This window comes from Pseudophryne corroboree, chromosome 4 (genome assembly GCF_028390025.1).
Source record: "Pseudophryne corroboree isolate aPseCor3 chromosome 4, aPseCor3.hap2, whole genome shotgun sequence".
Classification (NCBI taxonomy): domain Eukaryota; kingdom Metazoa; phylum Chordata; class Amphibia; order Anura; family Myobatrachidae; genus Pseudophryne; species Pseudophryne corroboree.
The window spans coordinates 652,445,505-652,469,600 of NC_086447.1; the positions used below are offsets into that span (position 1 = coordinate 652,445,505).

At 46.1% G+C, this 24,096-nt stretch overlaps 1 protein-coding gene across 6 annotated transcripts in view; it reads left to right on the forward strand.

Annotated features, from left to right (window-relative positions):
* Window positions 1-24,096, forward strand: part of SIPA1L2 (signal induced proliferation associated 1 like 2) — a 795,004-nt gene that overhangs the window by 295,723 nt on the left and 475,185 nt on the right. For all 6 annotated transcript variants that reach the window (XM_063917773.1, XM_063917774.1, XM_063917772.1 and 3 more), the window contains one exon: window positions 12,656-14,275. In XM_063917773.1, coding sequence (XP_063773843.1) covers window positions 12,886-14,275 — 1,390 coding nt within the window. In that variant the 5' untranslated portion in view covers window positions 12,656-12,885. The remainder of the gene's footprint in view (window positions 1-12,655; window positions 14,276-24,096) is intronic.

Here is a 24,096-nt window from a genome sequence, read left to right on the forward strand (position 1 = left end):
TTCCGAGTTGTTCGCTCTGTAAATTTTTTTGCATCGCAGCGATTTTCCGCTTAGTGCGCATGCGCAATGTCCGCACTGCGACTGCGCCAAGTAAATTTGCTATGCAGTTAGGAATTTTACTCACGGTTTTTTCTTCGTTCTGGTGATCGTAATGTGATTGACAGGAAGTGGGTGTTTCTGGGCGGAAACTGGCCGTTTTATGGGAGTGTGTGAAAAAACACTACCGTTTCTGGGAAAAACGCAGGAGTGGCTGGAGAAACGGAGGAGTGTCTGGGCGAACGCTGGGTGTGTTTGTGACGTCAAACCAGGAACAACAAGCACTGAACTGATCGCAGATGCCGAGTAAGTGTGGAGCTACTCAGAAACTGCACAAAGATGTATTTTCGCAATTCTGCTAATCTTTCGTTCGCAATTTTGATAAGCTAAGATTCACTCCCAGTAGGCGGCGGCTTAGCGTGTGCAATGCTGCTAAAAGCAGCTTGCGAGCGAACAACTCGGAATGACCCCCATGGTTTTGCCCAATTGCTAACAAAAATCCTGCTGCGATCAACTTGGAATTACCCCCTATGTCCCATTGGAATTCTGTGGGCACAGTTGGTTTGTCTGGAACTGAAGATTTTGTGGTTCTAGAAGTGTAACTTGGGCTCTCAGTTTTCAGTATCAATGCAAAAAGCACAAAACTCACACCGATTTTGAAAAAGGGGCATGACCGGTGAAAAGGGGGCACGGCTTCGCGGGAGTGCCGCAATCGCGAGCCACGCCCCCCGATTCCGTCACTGAGGGGGCATGCCCAGCGCTCTGTGAGCTGCTGGCATGTCCCCTCTCCCTCTGTCTCCAGTGAATGGACGCTGTGCATAGCAGCAGTGACAGGAGCCTCCCAACTGCCCCCACCCCACCGTGGGACACTGTGGCCTGCGGGTGGGACAGCGGGATAGTCCCCAAAAAACTGGACTGTCCCGCGAAAATCTGGACAGTTGGGAGGTATGCAAATGTCTGGGTTTTGTACTAAAACTCTCACTGGAGGCATCTCAGATGCTGCTTTTTCGACCATAGACTCAACCATCAGATGCACATTGGTTGACGTAAAAGTGGTCAACTTAACTGAGACACCGGAGCCATTCTGACTGGCAGTTACGTGCCCCCAAAACGGTTGCGACACACCTGCGCGTTAGTACCCCCTTCCATTTTCTGTCATTTGCTTTGCAAAGAAATTCTCATTGCGTCCGTCGGTGCAAATCCATCTCAACACATGCGCAGTAAGGCTACCAACGCATGCGCAGTGACAGAAAAATCACTTTACTGCATACAGCATGATTGCGTCCATCTCTGATCAGGCCCATTGTTGCTGATGTCATTGGAATGGAAGGGATTAAACAATGTTTATATCTGACAATAAGGAAGGTTATTAATGATTGAAGAACTGCGGTGAGAAGAGTGGGTAGTTTCTCAGAGGGATTTAATATTTCTCTGACGTCCTAAGTGGATGCTGGGGACTCCGTCAGGACCATGGGGATTAGCGGCTCCGCAGGAGACAGGGCACAAAAGTAAAAGCTTTAGGATCAGGTGGTGTGCACTGGCTCCTCCCCCTATGACCCTCCTCCAAGCCTCAGTTAGATTTTTGTGCCCGGCCGAGAAGGGTGCAATCTAGGTGGCTCTCCTAAAGAGCTGCTTAGAGTAAAAGTTTTGTTAGGTTTTTTATTTTCAGTGAGTCCTGCTGGCAACAGGCTCACTGCTACGAGGGACTTAGGGGAGAAGAAGTGAACTCACCTGCGTGCAGGATGGATTGGCTTCTTAGGCTACTGGACACCATTAGCTCCAGAGGGATCGAACACAGGCCCAGCCATGGAGTCCGGTCCCAGAGCCGCGCCGCCGACCCCCTTGCAGATGCCGAAGAGTGAAGAGGTCCAGAAACCGGCGGCAGAAGACTTTTCAGTCTTCATGAGGTAGCGCACAGCACTGCAGCTGTGCGCCGTTGTTGTCAGCACACTTCACACCAGCGGTCACTGAGGGTGCAGGGCGCTGGGGGGGGCGCCCTGGGCAGCAATGAAATACCTATACTGGCTAAAAGATACATCACATATAGCCCCTGGGGCTATATGGATGTATTTAACCCCTGCCAGGTCTCAGAAAAACGGGAGAAGAAGCCCGCCGAAAAGGGGGCGGAGCCTATTCTCCTCAGCACACAGCGCCATTTTCCCTCACAGAAATGCTGGTGGGAAGGCTCCCAGGCTCTCCCCTGCACTGCACTACAGAAACAGGGTTAAAACAGAGAGGGGGGGCACTTATTGGCGATATGATTATATATATTAAGATGCTATAAGGGAAAAACACTTATATAAAGGTTGTCCCTGTATAATTATAGCGTTTTGGTGTGTGCTGGCAAACTCTCCCTCTGTCTCCCCAAAGGGCTAGTGGGGTCCTGTCCTCTATCAGAGCATTCCCTGTGTGTGTGCTGTGTGTCGGTACGTGTGTGTCGACATGTATGAGGACGATGTTGGTGAGGAGGCGGAGCAATTGCCTGTAATGGTGATGTCACTCTCTAGGGAGTCGACACCGGAATGGATGGCTTATTTAGGGAATTACGTGATAATGTCAACACGCTGCAAGGTCGGTTGACGACATGAGACGGCCGGCAAACCAATTAGTACCTGTCCAGGCGTCTCAAACACCGTCAGGGGCTTTAAAACGCCCATTTACCTCAGTCGGTCGACACAGACACAGACACGGACACTGACTCCAGTGTCGACGGTGAAGAAACAAACGTATTTTCCATTTGGGCCACACGTTACATGTTAAGGGCAATGAAGGAGGTGTTACATATTTCTGATACTACAAGTACCACAAAAGAGGGTATTATGTGGGGTGTGAAAAAACTACCTGTAGTTTTTCCTGAATCAGATAAATTAAATGAAGTGTGTGATGATGCGTGGGTTTTCCCCGATAGAAAATTATTGGCGTTATACCCTTTCCCGCCAGAAGTTAGGGCGCGTTGGGAAACACCCCTTAGGGTGGATAAGGCGCTCACACGCTTATCAAAACAAGTGGCGTTACCGTCTCCAGATACGGCCGCCCTCAAGGAGCCAGCTGATAGGAGGCTGGAAAATATCCTAAAAAGTATATACACACATACTGGTGTTATACTGCGACCAGCGATCGCCTCAGCCTGGATGTGCAGCGCTGGGGTGGCTTGGTCGGATTCCCTGACTGAAAATATTGATACCCTTGACAGGGACAGTATTTTATTGACTATAGAGCATTTAAAGGATGCATTTCTATATATGCGAGATGCACAGAGGGATATTTGCACTCTGGCATCAAGAGTAAGTGCGATGTCCATATCTGCCAGAAGATGTTTATGGACACGACAGTGGTCAGGTGATGCAGATTCCAAACGGCACATGGAAGTATTGCCGTATAAAGGGGAGGAGTTATTTGGGGTCGGTCCATCGGACCTGGTGGCCACGGCAACAGCTGGAAAATCCACTTTTTTTACCCCAAGTCACATCTCAGCAGAAAAAGACACCGTCTTTTCAGCCTCAGTCCTTTCGTCCCCATAAGGGCAAGCAGGCAAAAGGCCAGTCATATCTGCCCAGGGATAGAGGAAAGGGAAGAAGACTGCAGCAGGCAGCCCATTCCCAGGAACAGAAGCCCTCCACCGCTTTTGCCAAGTCCTCAGCATGACGCTGGGGCCGTACAAGCGGACTCAGCTGCGGTGGGGGGTCGTCTCAAGAGTTTCAGCGCGCAGTGGGCTCACTCGCAAGTGGACCCCTGGATCCTACAAGTAGTATCCCAGGGGTACAGATTGGAAGTTCGAGACGTCTCCCCCTCGCAGGTTCCTGAAGTCTGCTTTACCAACGTCTCCCTCCGACAGGGAGGCAGTATTGGAAACAATTCACAAGCTGTATTCCCAGCAGGTGATAATCAAAGTACCCCTCCTACAACAAGGAAAGGGGTATTATTCCACACTATATTGTGGTACTGAAGCCAGACGGCTCGGTGAGACCTATTCTAAATCTGAAATATTTGAACACTTACATACAAAGGTTCAAATCAAGATGGAGTCACTCAGAGCAGTGATAGCGAACCAGGAAGAAGGGGACTATATGGTGTCCCTGGACATCAAGGATGCTTACCTCCATGTCCCAATTTGCCCTTCTCACCAAGGGTACCTCAGGTTCGTGGTACAAAACTGTCACTATCAGTTTCAGACGCTGCCGTTTGGATTGTCCACGGCACCCCGGGTCTTTACCAAGGTAATGGCCGAAATGATGATTCTTCTTCAAAGAAAAGGCATCTTAATTATCCCTTACTTGGACGATCTCCTGATAAGGGCAAGGTCCAGAGAACAGTTGGAGGTCGGAGTAGCACTATCTCAAGTAGTTCTACGACAGCACGGGTGGATTCTAAATATTCCAAAATCGCAGCTGTCTCCGACGACACGTCTGCTGTTCTTAGGGATGATTCTGGACACAGTCCAGAAAAAGGTGTTTCTCCCGGAGGAGAAAGCCAGGGAGTTATCCGAGCTAGTCAGGAACCTCCTAAAACCAGGAAAAGTGTCATTGCATCATTGCTCAAGGGTCCTGGGAAAAATGATGGCTTCTTACGAAGCGATTCCATTCGGCAGATTTCACGCAAGAACTTTTCAGTGGGATCTGCTGGAAAATGGTCCGGATCGCATCTTCAGATGCATCAGCGGATAACCCTGTCTCCAAGGACAAGGGTGTCTCTTCTGTGGTGGCTGCAGAGTGCTCATCTACTAAAGGGCCACAGATTCGGCATTCAGGACTGGGTCCTGGTGACCACGGATGCCAGCCTGAACGGCTGGGGAGCAGTCACACAAGGAAAAAATTTCCAGGGAGTGTGATCAAGTCTGGAGACTTCTCTCCACATAAATATACTGGAGCTAAGAGCAATTTACAATGCTCTAAGCTTAGCAAGACCTCTTCTTCAAGGTCAGCCGGTATTGATCCAGTGGGACAACATCACGGCAGTCACCCACGTAAACAGACTGGGCGGCACAAGAAGCAGGAGGGCAATGGCAGAAACTGCAAGGATTCTTCGCTGGGCGGAAAATCATGTGTTAGCACTGTCAGCAGTGTTCATTCCGGGAGTGGACAACTGGGAAGCAGACTTCCTCAGCACGACCTCCACCCGGGAGAGTGGGGACTTCATTGGGAAGTCTTCCACATGATTGTGAACCGTTGGGAAAGACCAAAGGTGGACATGATGGCGTCCCGCCTGAACAAAAAACTGGACAGGTATTGCGCCAGGTCAAGAGACCCTCAGGCAATAGCTGTGGACGTTCTGGTAACACCGTGGGTGTACCAGTCGGTGTATGTGTTCCCTCCTCTGCTTCTCATACCTAAGGTACTGAGAATTATAAGACGTAGAGGAGTAAGAACTATACTCGTGGCTCCGGATTGGCCAAGAAGGACTTGGTACCCGGAACTTCAAGAGATGCTCACAGAGGACTCATGGCCTCTGCCGCTAAGAAGGGACTTGCTTCAGCAAGTACCATGTCTGTTCCAAGACTTACCGCGGCTGCGTTTGACGGCATGGCGGTTGAACGCCGGATCCTAAGGGAAAAAGGCATTCCGGAAGAGGTCATTCCTACCCTGGTCAAAGCCAGGAAGGAGGTGACCGCACAACATTATCACCACATGTGGCAAAAATATGTTGCGTGGTGTGAGGCCAGGAAGGCCCTACGAAGAAATTTCAACTCGGTCGATTCCTGCATTTCCTGCAAACAGGAGTGTCTATGGGCCTCAAATTGGGGTCCATTAAGGTTCAAATTTCGGCCCTGTCGATTTTCTTCCAGAAAGAATTGGCTTCAGTTCCTGAAGTCCAGAAGTTTGTCAAGGGAGTACTGCGTATACAACCCCCTTTTGTGCCTCCAGTGGCACTGTGGGATCTCAACGTAGTTCTGGGATTCCTCAAATCACATTGGTTTAAACCGCTCAAATCTGTGGATTTGAAATATTTCACATGGAAAGTGACCATGATGTTGGCCCTGGCCTCGGCCAGGCGAGTGTCAGAATTGGCGGCTTTGTCTCACAAAAGCCCATATCTGATTGTCCATTCGGACAGGGCAGAGCTGCGGACTCGTCCCCAGTTTCTCCATAAGGTGGTGTCAGCGTTTCACCTGAACCAGCTTATTGTGGTGCCTGCGGCTACTAGGGACTTGGAGGACTCCAAGTTGCTAGATGTTGTCAGGGCCCTGAAAATATAGGTTTCCAGGACGGCTGGAGTCAGGAAAACTGACTTGCTGTTATCCTGTATGCACCCAACAAACTGGGTGCTCTTGCTTCTAAGCAGACGATTGCTAGTTGGATGTGTAGTACAATTCAGCTTGCACATTCTGTGGCAGGCCTGCCACAGCCAAAATATGTAAATGCCCATTCCACAAGGAAGGTGGGCTCATCTTGGGCGGCTGCCCGAGGGGTCTCGGCTTTACAACTTTGCCGAGCTGCTACTTGGTCAGGGGCACACCCTGGCTGAGGAGGACCTGGAGTTCTCTCACTCGGTGCTGCAGAGTCATCCGCACTCTCCCGCCCGTTTGGGAGCTTTGGTATAATCCCCATGGTCCTGACGGAGTCCCCAGCATCCACTTAGGACGTCAGAGAAAATAAGAATTTACTTACCGATAATTCTATTTCTCGTAGTCCGTAGTGGATGCTGGGCGCCCATCCCAAGTGCGGATTGTCTGCAATACTTGTACATAGTTATTGTTCAAAAATCGGGTTATTGTTGTTGTGAGCCATCTTTTCAGAGGCTCCGCTGTTATCATGCTGTTAACTGGGTTCAGATCACAGGTTGTACAGTGTGATTGGTGTGGCTGGTATGAGTCTTACCCGGGATTCAAAATCCTTCCTTATTGTGTACGCTCGTCCGGGCACAGTATCCTAACTGAGGCTTGGAGGAGGGTCATAGGGGGAGGAGCCAGTGCACACCACCTGATCCTAAAGCTTTTACTTTTGTGCCCTGTCTCCTGCGGAGCCGCTAATCCCCATGGTCCTGACGGAGTCCCCAGCATCCACTACGGACTACGAGAAATAGAATTATCGGTAAGTAAATTCTTATTTTTTTGTTTAGCAGGAGTAGACAGAACATGGATTATATACATTTATTTATTTATGACCCAGAAAAATACTGTATGTAACATGTACAGTTTTGCAGCAGCTTAGATCTATGTGTTACTGTTTACCCTTCAAGCACAGTTTTAAATTTGAGTATTTCTTCTAGCAAGTAAACGCTGAAGGATCTTTTTATGTTCATTTGGCTATGTAGTCACACTATCTTATGCACATTACTTGTTAATTAGAGCTTGTACTGTATTCCTTTTTGATGTTTTCTTATATTTTGGGAAATTTACTAAAGGCAAGTTAATATCAGAAGAGCGATTGGCTGCTATGCTGGACATGTATTGCACTATTGAGCACAGATATGGCCTCAGAATGACCACTCTTCCAATGTATCCTCACATATATGTGACCACCTTGAAAAGTGAGCCTATTGGCCATCTCTCCAGTTGAGTGTCCAGCTTTAGTCATTTTACCTGCACCTACAACTGGTTGAGTGATCCAAAGTCCAATGGGTGGTTGAAAGTGATCAGTAAGTATTGCAAGCATGGGTGGAACACGATGTGGTTCAATCAGGTGCGGTTGCACCTGAGACCATCGGTGCAGAATACCGATTTTTGGTACTTTGTCCATGTGCATAACCCGTTGTGTGCGAACGGGTCCTGGGGCATTGAACACAGGCTGGCATCAGACTGTCATTGATTAGACAAACGGAGGTGTTGCTGACATTTTAGGAGACGGGAAGAGGCCAGGGATTTCCATCTTAGGACAGACATTTTCTGGCCTCTGCAATGGTCGGCTTGCGCATCACACCCCCTTACCACTCAGTTCTCCTATCCAGGCACAAGCAAGCAAAAGGGACTAAGTTATAGGGACAAATACTATCTGCGCAAACCCCTTTAGTTTAGGAGAACGTAGGTTTGGAAAAAGTGGGGAAGGGGATAGTGTGAAGGACAGAGAAAAATAGAGAAGTTATAAAGAATGGATAGTGAGAGAGACAGTGGTGGTCAGGTGCAATGGTTTGCCGAAGTGGTGCAGCCGACAGATAAACTAGTACCCTTACTAGCATTAACTGGAATCAAAACAAGGAAATATCTTGGCGCACCAGGGGTTACAGAGAGAATACCAGAAAGAGTAGGTCAGACTGATTGAATCTAATTTTATTTATTTATTTAAAACATGGTAAAAAGATCATGAAATTCCATTCAAAGAGTCAACATGATTCTATCTTTGCATTATCTAATAAACAAAGTGGTGCATAGATTGTGTCAATTTACTGCCTTTCACAGACAATCATTTATTGGTGTTAATGTACCAATGCCTTATACCGACATGATTCAATAATCGCCCCAGAGGCGTAGAAAAAAGTCCCGAGACCTGCTCATCCCACGTAGATGAAACTTAATGTCCCTTAAGAGAACAGTCTCTATTTGTGTGGACTTTTTTAGCCGTGTGCCGCCTTGTCCCCGCAGCTCAATTTGGTAACTCAAAAACCTTTTAAAGCAGTTTCGGGTCACTTCACCCTTCTACTGCAGCCATTTTTAATATACAGGTAGCTCCCAGCACTCTCCTATATTGCCCACTGTAAGTGTGTGAGCTGGCGCTTGTTAGGTGATGGTACCTGTAGGTTATTTCGTTTTGAGTCCTCCGTCCCCTCCTCTCCCGGGTCCGTGCCTTATTGCGCCTCGTGGACCTCCGGTGGGGCCGGCCAGCCGATTCCCAGAGCTTCGATACAACCTGTATCGCCTGGCCCGCATGCGTGGAACGCAGGCCAGTGGCTTCCGGTTTCGCGGCTTCCGGGGATACGTCTCGTCAGCAGGTCAGCAGCAGGGATCCCTGACGAAGCCCTTTATGGGAGAAACGCGTTGGATCGCTGCATGCTGACCACAGGAGCCGGAGCCTAATCTGACCTGCTGCTGACCTGCTGACGAGACGTATCCCCGGGGCGTGGATACGAGGCGCAATAAGGCACGGACCCGGGAGAGGAGGGGACGGAGGACTCAAAACGAAATAACCTACAGGTACCATCACCTAACAAGCGCCAGCTCACACACTTACAGTGGGCAATATAGGAGAGTGCTGGGAGCTACCTGTATATTAAAAACGGCTGCAGTAGAAGGGTGAAGTGACCCGAAACTGCTTTAAAAGGTTTTTGAGTTACCAAATTGAGCTGCGGGGACAAGGCGGCACACGGCTTAAAAAGTCCACACAAATAGAGACTGTTCTCTTAAGGGACTTTAAGTTTCATCTACGTGGGATGAGCAGGTCTCGGGACTTTTTTCTACGCCTCTGGGGCGATTATTGAATCATGTCGGTATAAGGCATTGGTACATTAACACCAATATATGATTGTCTGTGAAAGGCAGTAAATTGACACAATCTATGCACCACTTTGTTTATTAGATGATGCAAAGATAGAATCATGTTGACTCTTTGAATGGAATTTCATGATCTTTTTACCATGTTTTAAATAAATAAATAAATTTAGATTCAATCAGTCTGACCTACTCTTTCTGGTATTCTCTCTGTAACCCCTGGTGCGCCAAGATATTTCCTTGTTTTGAAAAGGGACTAAGTATATGGAGAGGGGTGGTCCACTTGTAAAGCTGCATACAACTCTGCATATAGGCGAATGTATGCATTTAGTTCCATGCATGCAGTGCGGGAGCAATTACAGCTGACTTGCAATCTGCATTGGGCTATAGGAGTGTTTCTAACGTAGGTGAGTTACTGTTTCATAGGGTCATTGAGGGACGCTACTGTATTTGAAATTATAGTAAATGTGCACACAGGATCATTGGCATTTATAGAGAAAACCCATGGTCATTAGTTTCCCATGTAGTGTTCACCCTAGGATGAACTGCTGGCAGGGCACCCTCCGGAAGAGAGAGCACTTTTGCATGCACCGAAGGTGCTTCCCAAAAGGTGGTGTGTCCACTTCAGAATGGGGTGTGGTGTCATGACACGTCCCCTGTTTGTCACTCTAGGATGCGTGCCCATCACTTATGGAGATGCCAGCTACCCCCAAGCTCTCCACTCAGGGGCGTTTCTACAGAGGAGGGGGCCCGTGTGCACCTCCGGGTGAGCCCCCTCCTCTGCACAGCGCTGTAGAAGTCTAGTGTGCATACTCAGGTCTGCGGAAACATGGCGCCCACCATGATCCAGAGACCAATTTGGCTACCGCGCATGCGCGGCGGCCATTTCGGCTGCGATTTCCGGCGCGATCACAGCTCCCGGCGCTGGACTCCGGAAAGGTAAGTATTAAAATGGGTGCAATGGGTGCGGTGTGAGCCCCCCATGGGTCCGTGTGCACCGAACCCATTGCACCCATTATAGAAACGCCAATGTCTCCACTTACTGAGAATAGATGCTATGCACATATGCACAGCATCTATTTATTGGCAATGACTGGCACACTTTCCTGCTCTTGGAACACTGAAGCCCGCGGGTGGAGACGGCAGAGGGCAGACTGCTTCAGCAGGGTGCCAACACAAGGTCAGGGCGCATTTTGCCATTTTAATATCAGGCGGGGAGTGTCGCCCTGCTGAAACAGCCTAGTGGGAACAGCGCAGTGTGTATTAATCTAAGGCGTGAGGTAGCCTGGTAAACCTCAAAAAAAGGAAAAAGAGGTAATGGTGGCGCTGGCAGGCCTGTGTGTGTGTGCACCCTGGGATTAGCTGCCACCTGGTGAGGAGGTAGCCGGCCTCCTCAACAAACAAAGCAATTAGGAAAATTACCAGGTCGGCGCTTAATACCAATTGGTGAACACAATGATAAAAATTAAACCAATTTATTGACAACAAATCACAAAAAACACATAAAAATAAATAAAATTATACATAAACAGGACCACAATATAATAATATAAAACTGAGGTTCCAGGAACCTCTAAATTAAGCAGTAAATTGAACCTTAATTGGGTATACTCAGAGGGCCGTCACAGTACCTATGTTAAAGGATAATTCTTTTTTAGCTGTTTAGCTACATGAAGTTTTCTTGCCAAGATGTAAAAAGGCACAACAGTACTTAGCACAATTGTGCATATAGGTGTCCTCACTTTATAATTTGTTTTCCAATTGGGAAAAGTTCATCACTTGCCAATTTTAGTGTGGACTGTGCAGAGGTAAGCAGTAAAGGGATAGCTGTTACTCACAAACTGGACGGTATTTTCTCTTGTTGTACCGCAATGGTACCGGCGTGCATAGCCGCTCTCTATCACCCTTAGCACGGGTGAGACATCCGTCAGCGGTAGGACTCGTCCGTGGCGTGAGTAGTTGGTAGCGTCAGCTAAACGACCGCTCTCTCCTCCGGCAAAGTGTGAGTATACCGGTACAGCGTGTTCCACTCTCAGTATTGGTGGAATGATGTTCACCAAATTCAGGTGTTCCCAGTGTGATCCGAGGGACTAAATGAATCAGTCACGCTAGAAAGTGTAGCAATTACCGGCAATGGTTTTTAATAAGCTGCTGGGAGGACACACTTCAGTTCTTATTGGCAATAGGTACTGGGGCTCCTTCTCTCTGTATCCTCAACGCGTTTCTCCGCACCCCAGGCGGCTTCTTCAAGAGGCAGAGTGTTCTACTCAGAGTGTTGCTTCTCACTCTTTTATACCTTGTCAGTTCTAATTAGTGAAAGCAGGTGTATATGAAAGTTCAACAGGTGCATTCTCATTTGCACTCTCATATAGTAATGCTTATCTTAGAATGTTAAAAATGGTCCATATAAATTATACAGCAATAATTGACATTTAAAAACATTGCAATGCGGACAGAATATAAACAAACGTGATACTTTTTATTTATTGTACAATTATAAAGCAATATATTAGCTTTAGTAGTAAGCAAATCAATATTACTACTTTCTTAATCACATCTAAATTTCTCAATTATATAGATCACTCGTGTTTTGATTCCTTTATCTATGTGTTTTCCCAATTGGAAAACAAATTATAAAGTGAGGACACCTATATGCACAATTGTGCTAAGTACTGTTGTGCCTTTTTACATCTTGGCAAGAAAACTTCATGTAGCTAAACAGCTAAAAAAGAATTATCCTTTAACATAGGTACTGTGACGGCCCTCTGAGTATACCCAATTAAGGTTCAATTTACTGCTTAATTTAGAGGTTCCTGGAACCTCAGTTTTATATTATTATATTGTGGTCCTGTTTATGTATAATTTTATTTATTTTTATGTGTTTTTTGTGATTTGTTGTCAATAAATTGGTTTAATTTTTATCATTGTGTTCACCAATTGGTATTAAGCGCCGACCTGGTAATTTTCCTAATAGCCTGGTAAACCTGCCTTGCCACAGTTTTAGCATTCCCCAATAGAAAAACTGTGGCAGGGAATGCTGGGACTTGTAGTTTTACAACTGCTGAAGAGCCACAGGTTGGCCAGGCTTATTCTACATCCTTGATCATAATAATTGCTTGCTCCTGGCAAAAGACATTGAGCAGCCAAAAGCCATAGTATACACTCAAAATATCTTGGCAGGAGCCAGCAGAAAATTGCATAAACATGTGGAGTTTTCTTCAAAAGTAACTGATTGTTGTCTTTTTGTCTTCTTACAAACAGGTTCCATGGCAGAACAAACAAGAAACACCTTTCTGCAACTGGGTCCCAAAACGTTTTAAAATAATATTACAATTTGGAATGCTGGTACTGAGATGTGTATATGAATAATCATAGAAATGAAACTTACTGAGTATTGTGTGAGCTCTTCTCATGCTCTACATGAGTGATTCACACCAAACAGAGAGGCATATAACCAGTGGAATCACACTGGAAACTCATAAATCTCTAACATGCAGTCAGATGACTTTTTTGCAAGAACATTTCAGACTGTAAATAACAATATGGGTCCATCAACTACACTGAATGCCTCTGAGAAAGTCGATTCTAGAGGACAGAATAATGGAACCCCTGCCATGCCTAAGATGGGTGTAAGAGCAAGAGTTTCTGAATGGCCTCCTAAAAAAGATTGTACGTCAGAATGGTGCAGCAAAACATCTTGGAAACATCAAGATCAAATAAGTTTTGAGAGCGTTGTTTCATTAAATTCAAACGGACAAAATAATCAACCTGATATCAATAAATCTTTTGAAATTGAATTTTCAGAGTCAAAGTACTTTACTGGAGATATTTTATACCATTCACCTCCCAGGGTACTACATCCGATAAGGCAAAGAAGCAACAGTGATGTTACCATCAGTGATATTGATGCAGATGATGTGCTTGACCAAAATGCTTTTAACCCAAACACTGGAGCATCTCTACATCGGGAATATGGGAGTACATCTTCGATAGAAAGGCAAGGTTTGACTGGAGAGAACTTTTTTGCAGTGCCTAAAGCTTATAGGGTTGAAAGTATGGAACATAAGAACCTGACACCATTTACATTCTCTGAGGTTTTCCATTGTGATCCCGCTATTTCTCCAAGTCTGCATGCTGCCGCACAGATCTCTAGGGGTCAGATTGTTAGCATTTCTGGGTTTGATTACATGGATAGTGCCTTGTTAGTTAGAAGGAAGAGAGATAAGTTATTTAAAAGGCACCTAAAAACAGACGCCGTTGAGCCATCTTTATTTAGAAAGCTGCGGACTGTAAAGAGTGAGCATGATGCTTTAAAGTTTTCCTTTGAACTTGAGGATAGTAGGTTTGAAAAAAGCATACATCTGTGGACATGTGAAAAATGTTTTGCACACTATGATGTTCAGAGTATTTTGTTTAATGTTAATGAAGTCATGGCAACACAGACTAATATTGCAAAGCGGAAAAATATAACCACAGGGGCCTCAGCAGCATCGCAGTCACCAATTGCTGGAGGCCAGCTGGGGAGCTGTGAATCTCCTTTGGATTGTAAGGAAGAGCTGTACTCTAAAGAGAGTCACGAAACTGATGAAGGGGATGGCAAAAGCAATGACATTATTTTAAACTGTCCCTACTTCAGAAATGAGATTGGAGGAGAAAGTGACAGAAGGATTGCTATTTCACGGGCAAACTCCCTGGCCACGCCAGAAGGTGAAAGTTGTTCTTTTGAATCTTCTCTCAGCTCTCACTGCACTAATGCTGGTGTCTCTGTGCTGGAGGTGCCCAGGGAAAATCAACCTATTCAGCGGGAAAAAGTCAAGCGTTACATTATAGAACACATCGACCTTGGAGCATATTATTATAGGAGGTTCTTTTATGGAAAAGGTATGTTCATAATCAAACCTCTCTGTCATCTCAATTATTCCTTCTTTATTTGGCATGTTAGAGAAAACATGTCATGATTTATTATATGCTTATTCCGGAGACATTGTATATTGCCACTGGAATCAACAGAAGATGTTAAAGGGAATATGTTATAAGATATTCAAGTGTAGTCCAAAGTTTTTATGTGGATATATTTTGTATTCAGTGTGTGGCCAAGGGAATGTTTTTAAACAGTATATCTATTAAAATTCATAGCCACTTATATCACAATCCATTGTTGTATTGAAAGTTTGCAAGTTTGATCAAGATGTATATATTCATTTCAGGGGGTATATTTACTAAAATTACAATTTGGAGTTTCAAGGGATTTGACATTCGATTTCCATTCGATTTGGATTGAAGAGATTTGCTAAAGACCAAATCGTCTGTTAAATAGATTCTAAAGCCATATTTATCTCACATCCCAATAGAAATCGAATTTCTGAAAAACATTGATGTTTTCCCTTAGCCCAACATAAAATCCCCTCATTTACTAAAATTCAGTTTGCAAATCGATTTGAAATCAAACTCGAAATCGAACCTCAAATGTTTAGAATGATGTTAGACATTCGATTTCGGCTTCTAAACACCATTCTAATGGTAGGAAATTGATAGTGATGATTTTTTAAGTACCCAAAAGCATGTAGGTCAGTGTAGAAGTAGTAATAATGGCTGTCCAAGGATATGGTATATTGTGCACCTACCTACCTGCACAATGCAAATCACCACTTGACTGAGATAACCCTGGAGGATCAATCAGAGCACAATCAGCAGCTTCATGAGTTGAATAGTGCACATATTTATACTTATAGACATCATACTTATTCCATGAATGTGCAGTAGATAGCACCAGAGCACAATATTGGGCAATTTGGCTGGATGATATAATGAATTTTAAAATCATGTTGTAACTGGCTAGCCTTGTTTGATATCTACATCCTCAGAAATGTATTCCTGTTTGCAAAAATTCTTATGGGACAAATGCCTTAGGGATGGCTGTTGTGTAAGATACCAGTATGTGCTAATAAAGCAGCTAATAGTAATTGTTACCATATTTTTCTACTTTGTTCCCTTTCCACCAAAAGTTATTTAGGCTATGGATGTTGCTTCTGGCTTTTTACTCCATTGTCAAATCCACAAACTCCTGCTGAGCATAAGTATAAATAGGCACATATAGCCACCCAATCCATGACAGAATGCATTTTTGGTGTCTTTTAAAAAAATTATTCTGAAGGTATATTATTATATAATTTGGCAAAGTGTTCGATATTGTACTCTGCTGCCGTCTATTGCATAATCGCGCATTACATAAACCACTCAGACTATGCAATAAACAGGGAGCAGGCTGACTATGTGAGCACAGAAAGTGGAAGGCAGGCTGGTAGGCAGATTCGGGCTAAACTTATTTTCAAATATTTCTCTTACGTCCTAGAGGATGCTGGGGTCCAAATTAGTACCATGGGGTATAGACGGGTCCACTAGGAGCCACTGGCACTTTAAGAGTTTGAGAGTGTGGGCTGGCTCCTCCCTCTATGCCCCTCCTACCTGACTCAGTTTAGAAAATGTGCCCGGAGGAGCCGGTCACAGCTAGGGGAGCTCTTTTAATTTTATTATTTTCTCTTACGTCCTAGAGGATGCTGGGGTCCACATTAGTACCATGGGGTATAGACGGGTCCACCAGGAGCCATTGGCACTTTAAGAGTTTGAGAGTGTGGGCTGGCTCCTCCCTCTATGCCCCTCCTACCAGACTCAGTTTAGAAAATGTGCCCGGAGGAGCCAGTCACAGCTAGGGGAGATCTACTGAGCTTTTCTAGTTAAAGTTAGCTGAGTTTATTTTTTTACAGGAGGCTGTTGGCAACAGCCTGCCTGCAGCGTGGGACTAAGGAGGGGAGCAGTGTCCGCCCTGCGTGGTCTGAGCCACTGACTCCGCTGACTGGACACTGAGCTCCAGAGGGGTCGGATAGTTCTCCGCCATAGGGGACCGCTCACCCCAGCAGCATGCCGCCAACCCCTTACACAGCTGAAGAGTGGTGAGTGAGACACCGACCCCCCTAGCAAGCGGGGGCCGGTGTGAAGATGGCGGCACAGGGGAATGAGCGCAGAGTTAACTGTGCTCCTACGAAGGTCCAGAGGCACATGGTGCGGCGCTGTGAGGGGCGCCATGGGCCAGCGCTTACCCCCACACTGGTCAGCAAGTCTGTCGGGGTCCGGGAATCTCAGCCAGCACATTTCTCCTCAGGCCAGTATAATCTGTGAAGAGCGGGAAGACAGCGCCATTAAGGAGGCAGAGCTTCTCCTCAGAGCGAACCCAGCAGCCTTTCAGCACCATTTTCCTGCCTGCACAGCACTGGATGGAAGAACAGGTCCCTCCACAGCAACTCCAGCTATCAGTACACGGTACCAGGGGTTGTAGAAGGGAGGGGAGGCTGTAAAACGATTGTGTCTCCTATTAAGGGACACAGTCTGCGCTGGTAAGGGGTCTCCCTTTACTGGAAGCGCTGTGGTGTGGGTTGGCTCCGATTTCTGTGTCTCTCTTGCCATTCTTGGGGGGAAAACTCTGTCTGCCCCCACCTGTATGGGTGTGGAGTGTTTGGTGGTCTCCTTTAGCCATGTCCAGGGACACTGTGTCATATGCTGCAGAGGATTTATCCTCCCAGGATGATCCCATTCCATGTAATCAGGATAGCACTGGTTTAGCACAGATACCAGCAAGGGAGCCTGAGTGGTTTTCCTCTATCAAATCTTGGATTTCTCAGATTTCTTACAGGGTTGCAAGTAATGAATCTGCAACCCAGGTATTACAGAGCTCTATGGCAGTATGGCCTGTTTCTGGTACCACAGGACGCCGCGATATACATCCACAAACGTGCGCTTGTGCATGTCACACAAGATGACAGAGATACAGATTCTGACACTACAGATGGTGATGGGGATGTTTTGCGGGGGTCCGCATCTCTTGCAAAGGGGGTGCAATTGTTGATAGAGGCTATCAGGGATGTGTTAAATGTTAATGATACCACACCTGAGCAGGTTGAGAAGGCTTTTTTCACTGAAAATAAAAAACCCTCGCTAACCTTCCCTGCGTCCAAGGAATTGAATGCTATATTTGAAAAAGCATGGGAAAACCCTGAGAAAAAATTCCAGGTCCCTAAAAGGGTCCAGGTGGCATTTCCTTTCCCTGAGGAGGATAGGAAAAAATGGGAAAACCCGCCGATTGTTGAAGCCTCTGTGTCCAGACTCTCAAAGAAGGTGGTTTTACCTGTTCCAGGATCTACCGCCTTAAAAGAGCCGGCTGATAGGAAAATTGATAACACTCTTAAATCAATGTGTACTGCTTCAGGGGCCATATTACGTCCCACTATTGCTACTGCATGGATTGCAAAGGCAATAGTAAATTGGTCGGCTACCTTACTTGAGGATTTGGATACTATGGATAGGGATGACGTTGCTTTGTATTTACGCAACATACATGATTCTGCAGGTTTTATGGTAGAATCCATGAAAGACCTGGGGTTCCATGGCTGCAGGAATTTCTTCCATGTCTGTTTCAGCTCGTCGGGGACTGTGGCTGCGCCAGTGGTCGGCCGACGCGGAATCCAGAAGGAGTGTGGAATCCCTACCCTATACAGGTCAGGCTCTCTTTGGGGAAGCTCTAGACGCGTGGATACGCTACAGCGGGTAAGTCTCAGATTCTTCCCTCAGCAGCACCTGCTCCGAAGAAATCTTTCTCTTCATCTGCACCGCAGTCCTTTCGGCCTAACAAGCCCAGAAAGGCCAGAACATCCAATACCTTCTTTAGGGGTGGTCGGCTTAAGTCCAATAAACCTGCTGCTGCAGGTTCCCAGGAACAAAAGCCTGCTTCGGGTACGCCAAAGTCCTCCGCATGACGGTGGACTGCACGCCCTGGTGGTGGGTGTTATGCACACCAGTGCCTGCAGGAATGTACTGGTGTTTGAACTGTTATACACACCAGTGCCTGCAGGAATGTACTGGTGTCTGAACAGAGAGGGATGCAAAACAAATGAACTCACAGACAGACTGGGAAATATGACATAACGTACACAGAAGGTGATAGGGTAACAAAACCAACACAGAGTGAACAGAGAAGCCCAGAGGCTAAGAAACTGGGTGTCTCCCTAGTATTAGAAATGCTCAGATGGAAAAAGCAAGATGTTGTGTTTTAATACGTAGAGAACCCGAAATGCTGTTGCTAAGGGCAACAGCAAAACCCTAAAGGGTTACCAACGGGTGTGGCAGTAAACTCCTTGGTCAGAGATGGAATAATAGACACAAGGAGAGTCTCCACAATCCTAATTCTCACTTGCAGGGCCCAGGTTCAGCTTACTGCCACTAAACTGACACATGGACGCCCTGCACAGTGAGAGAGGATTATGCAGGCAGGTCTGAAAGTACAGCCACAAACCTGCTGGGTTCACAGAATAGCAAAAGAACCTCAGCAGGCTAAACGACTGACTCCAGTCTTACTGCTAGGTCTGGATTGGCAGAGTGTAGTACCAAATGCCCAGGCCTATTTGCAGTAAGCAATAACAAAATACAAAGCTACACAGTACTGGCTAACTTTCAGGAACTGACTAACCAACAAAGATTCAGCAGCATCTGCTTAATCTGAGAAGAGGCCTTATAAAGCAGGTGCTGTCCACGCCCCCCTCAGACCTCACAAACTGTGAGCACAAAAACCAGCACCGGATCCCATGCCTGTAACCACTGCACAGCAAAAGACCAGAACCGGAGTATCAGCTGCGCTCAGGTTACTCCGCTAGCACTTGTCTCCCGGTTGCCATGACGACGTGGCAGCACAGGGCAGGAGACCCTAACAGTGGGGCCAGTGGGAGCGAGACTCAGACACTTCAGTCATGTCTGGGTATCGTCTGGCCTGGATCCCTGGGTGATAGATATTGTGTCTGAGGGATACAGGATGGAATTTCAAAGTCTCCCTCCTCATCATTTTTTCAAGTCGGGCTTACCAACTTTGTTGGAGGACAGCACGGTACTACAAGACGCTGTCCAAAAGCTTGTGGAGGCAAAGGTCATTGTGCCAGTGCCACCTCACATGCTGACCAAAGGTTACTATTCAAACCTTTTCGTGGTACCAAAGCCGGATGATTCGGTCAGGCCCATTCTGAACCTAAAATCATTGAACCCCTTTCTAAGGGAGTTCAAGTTCAAGATGGAGTCTCTCAGGGCGGTGATATCAGGTCTGGAAGAGGGAGAGTTCCTGGTATCACTGAATATCAATGATGCGTGCCTCCACATTCCGATCTGGCTGCCGCATCAGGCTTATCCCCGCTTCGCATTGCTGGACTGTCATTTCCAGTTCCAGGCCCTGCCATTCAGCCTCTCCACAGCACTAAGGGTGTTTACCAAGGTGATGGAGGAAATGATGATTCTCCTTCGCAAGCAAGGGGTGAACATCATTCCATATCTGGACGATCTGCTGATAAAGGCATCGTCCAAGGAGAAGCAACTGCAGTGCATTGTTCTCACAACACGACTGCTCCAGAGTCACGGTTGGATTCTGAACCTTCCAAAGTCACATTTGGAACCAACCCAGAGGTTGTCATTTCTGGGAATGATCCTGGATACGGAAGTGCAGCGGGTTTTTCTTCCGCAGGAAAAGGCGTTGGTGATACAAGCTATGGTCCGGGATGTCCTGAAGCCACACCTGCTGTCGGTTCATCAATGCATTCGCCTATTGGTAAAGACGGTGGCCTCTTACGAGGCTCTCCAGTACGGGAGGTTCCACGCTCTGAACTTCCAACTGGATCTCCTGGACAAGTGATTGGGATCTCACCTCCACATGCACCAGAGAATTTGTCTGTCGCCAAGGGCAAGGATTTCACTCCTTTGGTGGCTGCAACTTCCACACCTTCTAGAGGGCCGCAGTTTCGGGATTCAGGACTGGGTCCTTCTGACCACGGATGCAAGTCTCCGGGGCTGGGGTGCAGTCTCTCAGGGAGAAACCTTCCAAGGAAGGTGGTGAAGCCTGGAAGCCGGCTTGCCAAGAAACATCCTGGAACTAAGAGCCGTCTACAGCGGTCTCATCCAAGTGGCCCATCTTCTACAAGATTGGGCCATTCAAGTGCAGTTGTACAACGTAACAACAGTGGCTTACATAAACCGACAGGGCGTAACGAAGAGCAGAGCTGCAATGTCAGAGGTAACAAGAATCATCCTCTGGGTGGAAGAACATGCTTTGGCGCTGTCAGCAATCTTCATTCTGGGAGTAGACAACTGGGAAGCGGACTTCCTCAGCAGACACGATCTCCATCCAGGGAAGTGGGGACTCCATCCGGAGGTGTTCGCGGAGGTAACAGATCTTTGGGGTGTACCTCAAATAGACATGATGGCCTCTCGTCTCAACAAGAAGCTTCGGCGGTTTGGTTCCAGGTCGAGGGACCCACAAGCCGTGGCAGTGGACATCCTAGTGACTCCGTGGGTGTTCCAGTCGGTGTACGTGTTTCCTCCACTTCCACTCATTCCAAGAGTTCTAAAACTCATAAGGAGAACAAAAGTTCAGGCAAATCTCATTGCTCCGGACTGGCCAAGAAAGGCTTGGTACGCGGATCTTCTGAATCTACTGCTGGAGGAGCCAAGGCCTCTTCCTTTTCGGGAGGACCTGCTGCAGCAGGGGCCGTTCGCTTATCAAGACTTACCGCGGCTACGTTTGACGGCATGGAGGTTGAACGCCAGATATTAACTCGGAAGGGCATTCCGAACAAAGTTATTCCTACCCTGATACAGGCTAGGAAAGGAGTAACGTCTAAACATTAACATCGTATTTGAAAAAAATATGTATCTTGGTGTGAGTCCAAGAAATTTCCTATGGTGGAGTTTCAACTGGGATGGTTTCTCCTCTTCCTGCAAGCAGGTGTGGATATGGGCCTTAGGTTGGGATCTGTAAAAGTCCAGATTTCGGCCCTATCCATTTTATTCCTGAAACAATTGGCTTCCCTCCCTGAGGCTCAGACTTTTCTGAAAGGGGTCCTGCACATCCAGCCTCCCTTTGTGTCACCTATGGCGCCCTGGGATCTTAACGTGGTGTTACAGTTCCTCCAATCGGATTGGTTCAAGCCTCTACCAGAGGTTGAGGTCAAATTTCTCACGTGGAAGGCTGTCACTTTGTTGGCATAAGCCTCTGCTAGACGTGTGTCGGAGCTGGGGACTTTGTCTTGTAAAAGTCCCTACTTGATCTTTCATGAAGATAGAGCTGAGCTCCGGACACGTCCGCAGTTCCTTACAAAGGTTGTGTTGGCATTTCATATCAACCAACCTATTGTGGTTCCAGTTGCTACTGACTCCTCAGTTTCATCAAAGTCCTTGGATGTTGTAAGGGCTCTGAAAATCTATGTGAAGAGGACTGCTCGTCACAGAAAATCGGACTCTCTGTTTGTCCTGTATGATTTCAAGAAACTTGGGTGTCCTGCTTCTAAGCAGACAATCTCTCGCTGTATCACGTTTACTATCCAGCATGCATATTCTATGCCAGGATTGCCGTGTCCTATGTCTGTTAAGGCCCACTCTACTCGTAAGGTGTGTTCTTCCTGGGCGGCTGCCCGGGGTGTCTCGGCTTTAAAGTTTTCTGAGCGGCTGCTTGGTCTGGGTCGAACATGTTTGCAAAGTTCTACAAGTTCGATACTTTGGCCTCTGAGGACTTGAAGTTTGGTCAAACAGTTCTACAGGAGCCTCCGTGCTCTCCCTCCCGTTCTGGGAGCTTTGGTACATCCCCATGGTTCTAATGTGGACCCCAGCATCCTCTAGGACGTAAGAGAAAAGAGGATTTTACTTACCTACCGGTAAATCCTTTTCTCGTAGTCCATAGAGGAAGCTTGGCGCGCGCCCAGCGGTTCGTGATCCTGCAGTGGTTACTTAGTTCAGTACTGCTTAGTTCTTGGTTAAGTACTGTTTTGTTACTTGGTAAGTAATATTGTTCAGCCATTGCTGATGTTTCAAGCTAGTTAGCTTGGTTTGCCTTGTGTGTGAGCTGGTGTGAATCTCGCCACTATCTGTGTAAAATCCTTCTCTCGAAGTTGTCCGTCTCCTCGGGCACAGTTTCTAGACTGAGTCTGGTTGGAGGGGCATAGAGGAAGGAGCCAGCCCACACTCTCAAACTCTTAAAGTGCCAGTGGCTCCTAGTGGACCCGTCTATACCCCATGGTACTAATGTGGACCCCAGCATCCTCTACGGACTACGAGAAAAGGATTTACCGGTAGGTAATTAAAATCCTATTTTCAGATGTAATTATTAAAAAAAAAAAAAAATCATCACTTAGGTTTTAATGTATAAGACAGTGTAAAGAGAGACCTTCCCCTTTAATTAGTGTGCATATGATACATTTGGACCAATAGGAAGCAACAGGGAAGTCCTGTTAGATTTTCCATTCTATTTTGCTGGTGATTTTAATGGGTATTTGAGGTTTGATTTTGGAAGGGATTTCATAAATTTAACTCTTAATTCCCTTCCAAAGATGAATCAACATCGAATTCGATTTGAAAATCGAATGCAAAATAGAATTTTAGTAAATTAGGGATTTTTTTAAATTTTTTAGAAAAACAAAAATAATTGATTTCAATCTATTTTGAAGATTCATAAAGATGATTCCAAAATCTAATTTTTTGCTTTGACATTGCAATAGCGGATCTAGATATTTTTGTTGCTGCCATATAGTATATACTGAAAGACATAACGATGACTATGTTCTAGATATACAACATGTTCTATTATACAATATATTATCATGTATAATTTGAATCTTTTAAAACTAAAATGTTCACGGTCTTAAAACTATGTCATACATTAGCTAAAGTACATATGTGTGTTATGGGATGTAGTCAGTATCCTGGCCGTCAGGATCCCGGGGTCGGTTTTCTGATCTCCGGGATCCTGGCTGCTTGGATTCCATCCCCAACCCATTTATTATTTATGCACTCTGGGAAATCAGCCAATTAATTGCTGGATACAGTTTTTAGAATGTACGAACAACGATGGAAACATTTCTTGTGTCTTGTTGCCTGTTTGCCCCAACATAATGTTTGTTATTTAAAAGTGATATAATAGTTATAGACATTTGCAAACCAGAGATGGTTTTAAGCAGAGCAGAGCTTAGTGCAGCAGTATGAGGCTTCCACATTTTTAGTCTAGAGATGTGCGGCTGGCACTTTTCGTGTTTTGGTTTTGGTTCTAATTCCACTTTCGTGTTTTGGTTTTGGCTTGGTTTTGCCAAAACTACCCTTTCGTGTTTTGGTTTTGGATCTGGATGATTTTTGAAAAAAACATAAAAACAGCTAATATCACAGAATTTTGGGGCAGTTTTGCTCCTATGGTATTATTAACCTCAATAACAATCATTTCCACTCATTTCCAGTTTATTCTGAACACCTCACACCTCACAATATTGTTTTTAGGCCAAAAGGTTGCACCGAGGTTGCTGGATGACTAAGCAACACAAGTTGCGGCACAAACACCTGGCCCATCTAGGAGTGGCTCGGCAGTGTCAGACAGAAGGTCAGATATAAAAAAAAAAAGGCCCCAAACAGCACATCATGCAAAGAAGATAAAGAATTGCAATGAGGTAGTTGTATGACTAAGCCAAGCGACACAAACAATTGGCCCATCTAGGCGTGGCACTGCAGTGGCATACAGGAGGGCAGATATAAAAAAAAAGTCCCCAAACAGCACATCATGCAAAGATGTAGAAGAGGTGCAATGAGGTAGCTGTATGACTAAGCCAAGCGACACAATTAACCCATCTAGGAGTGGCACT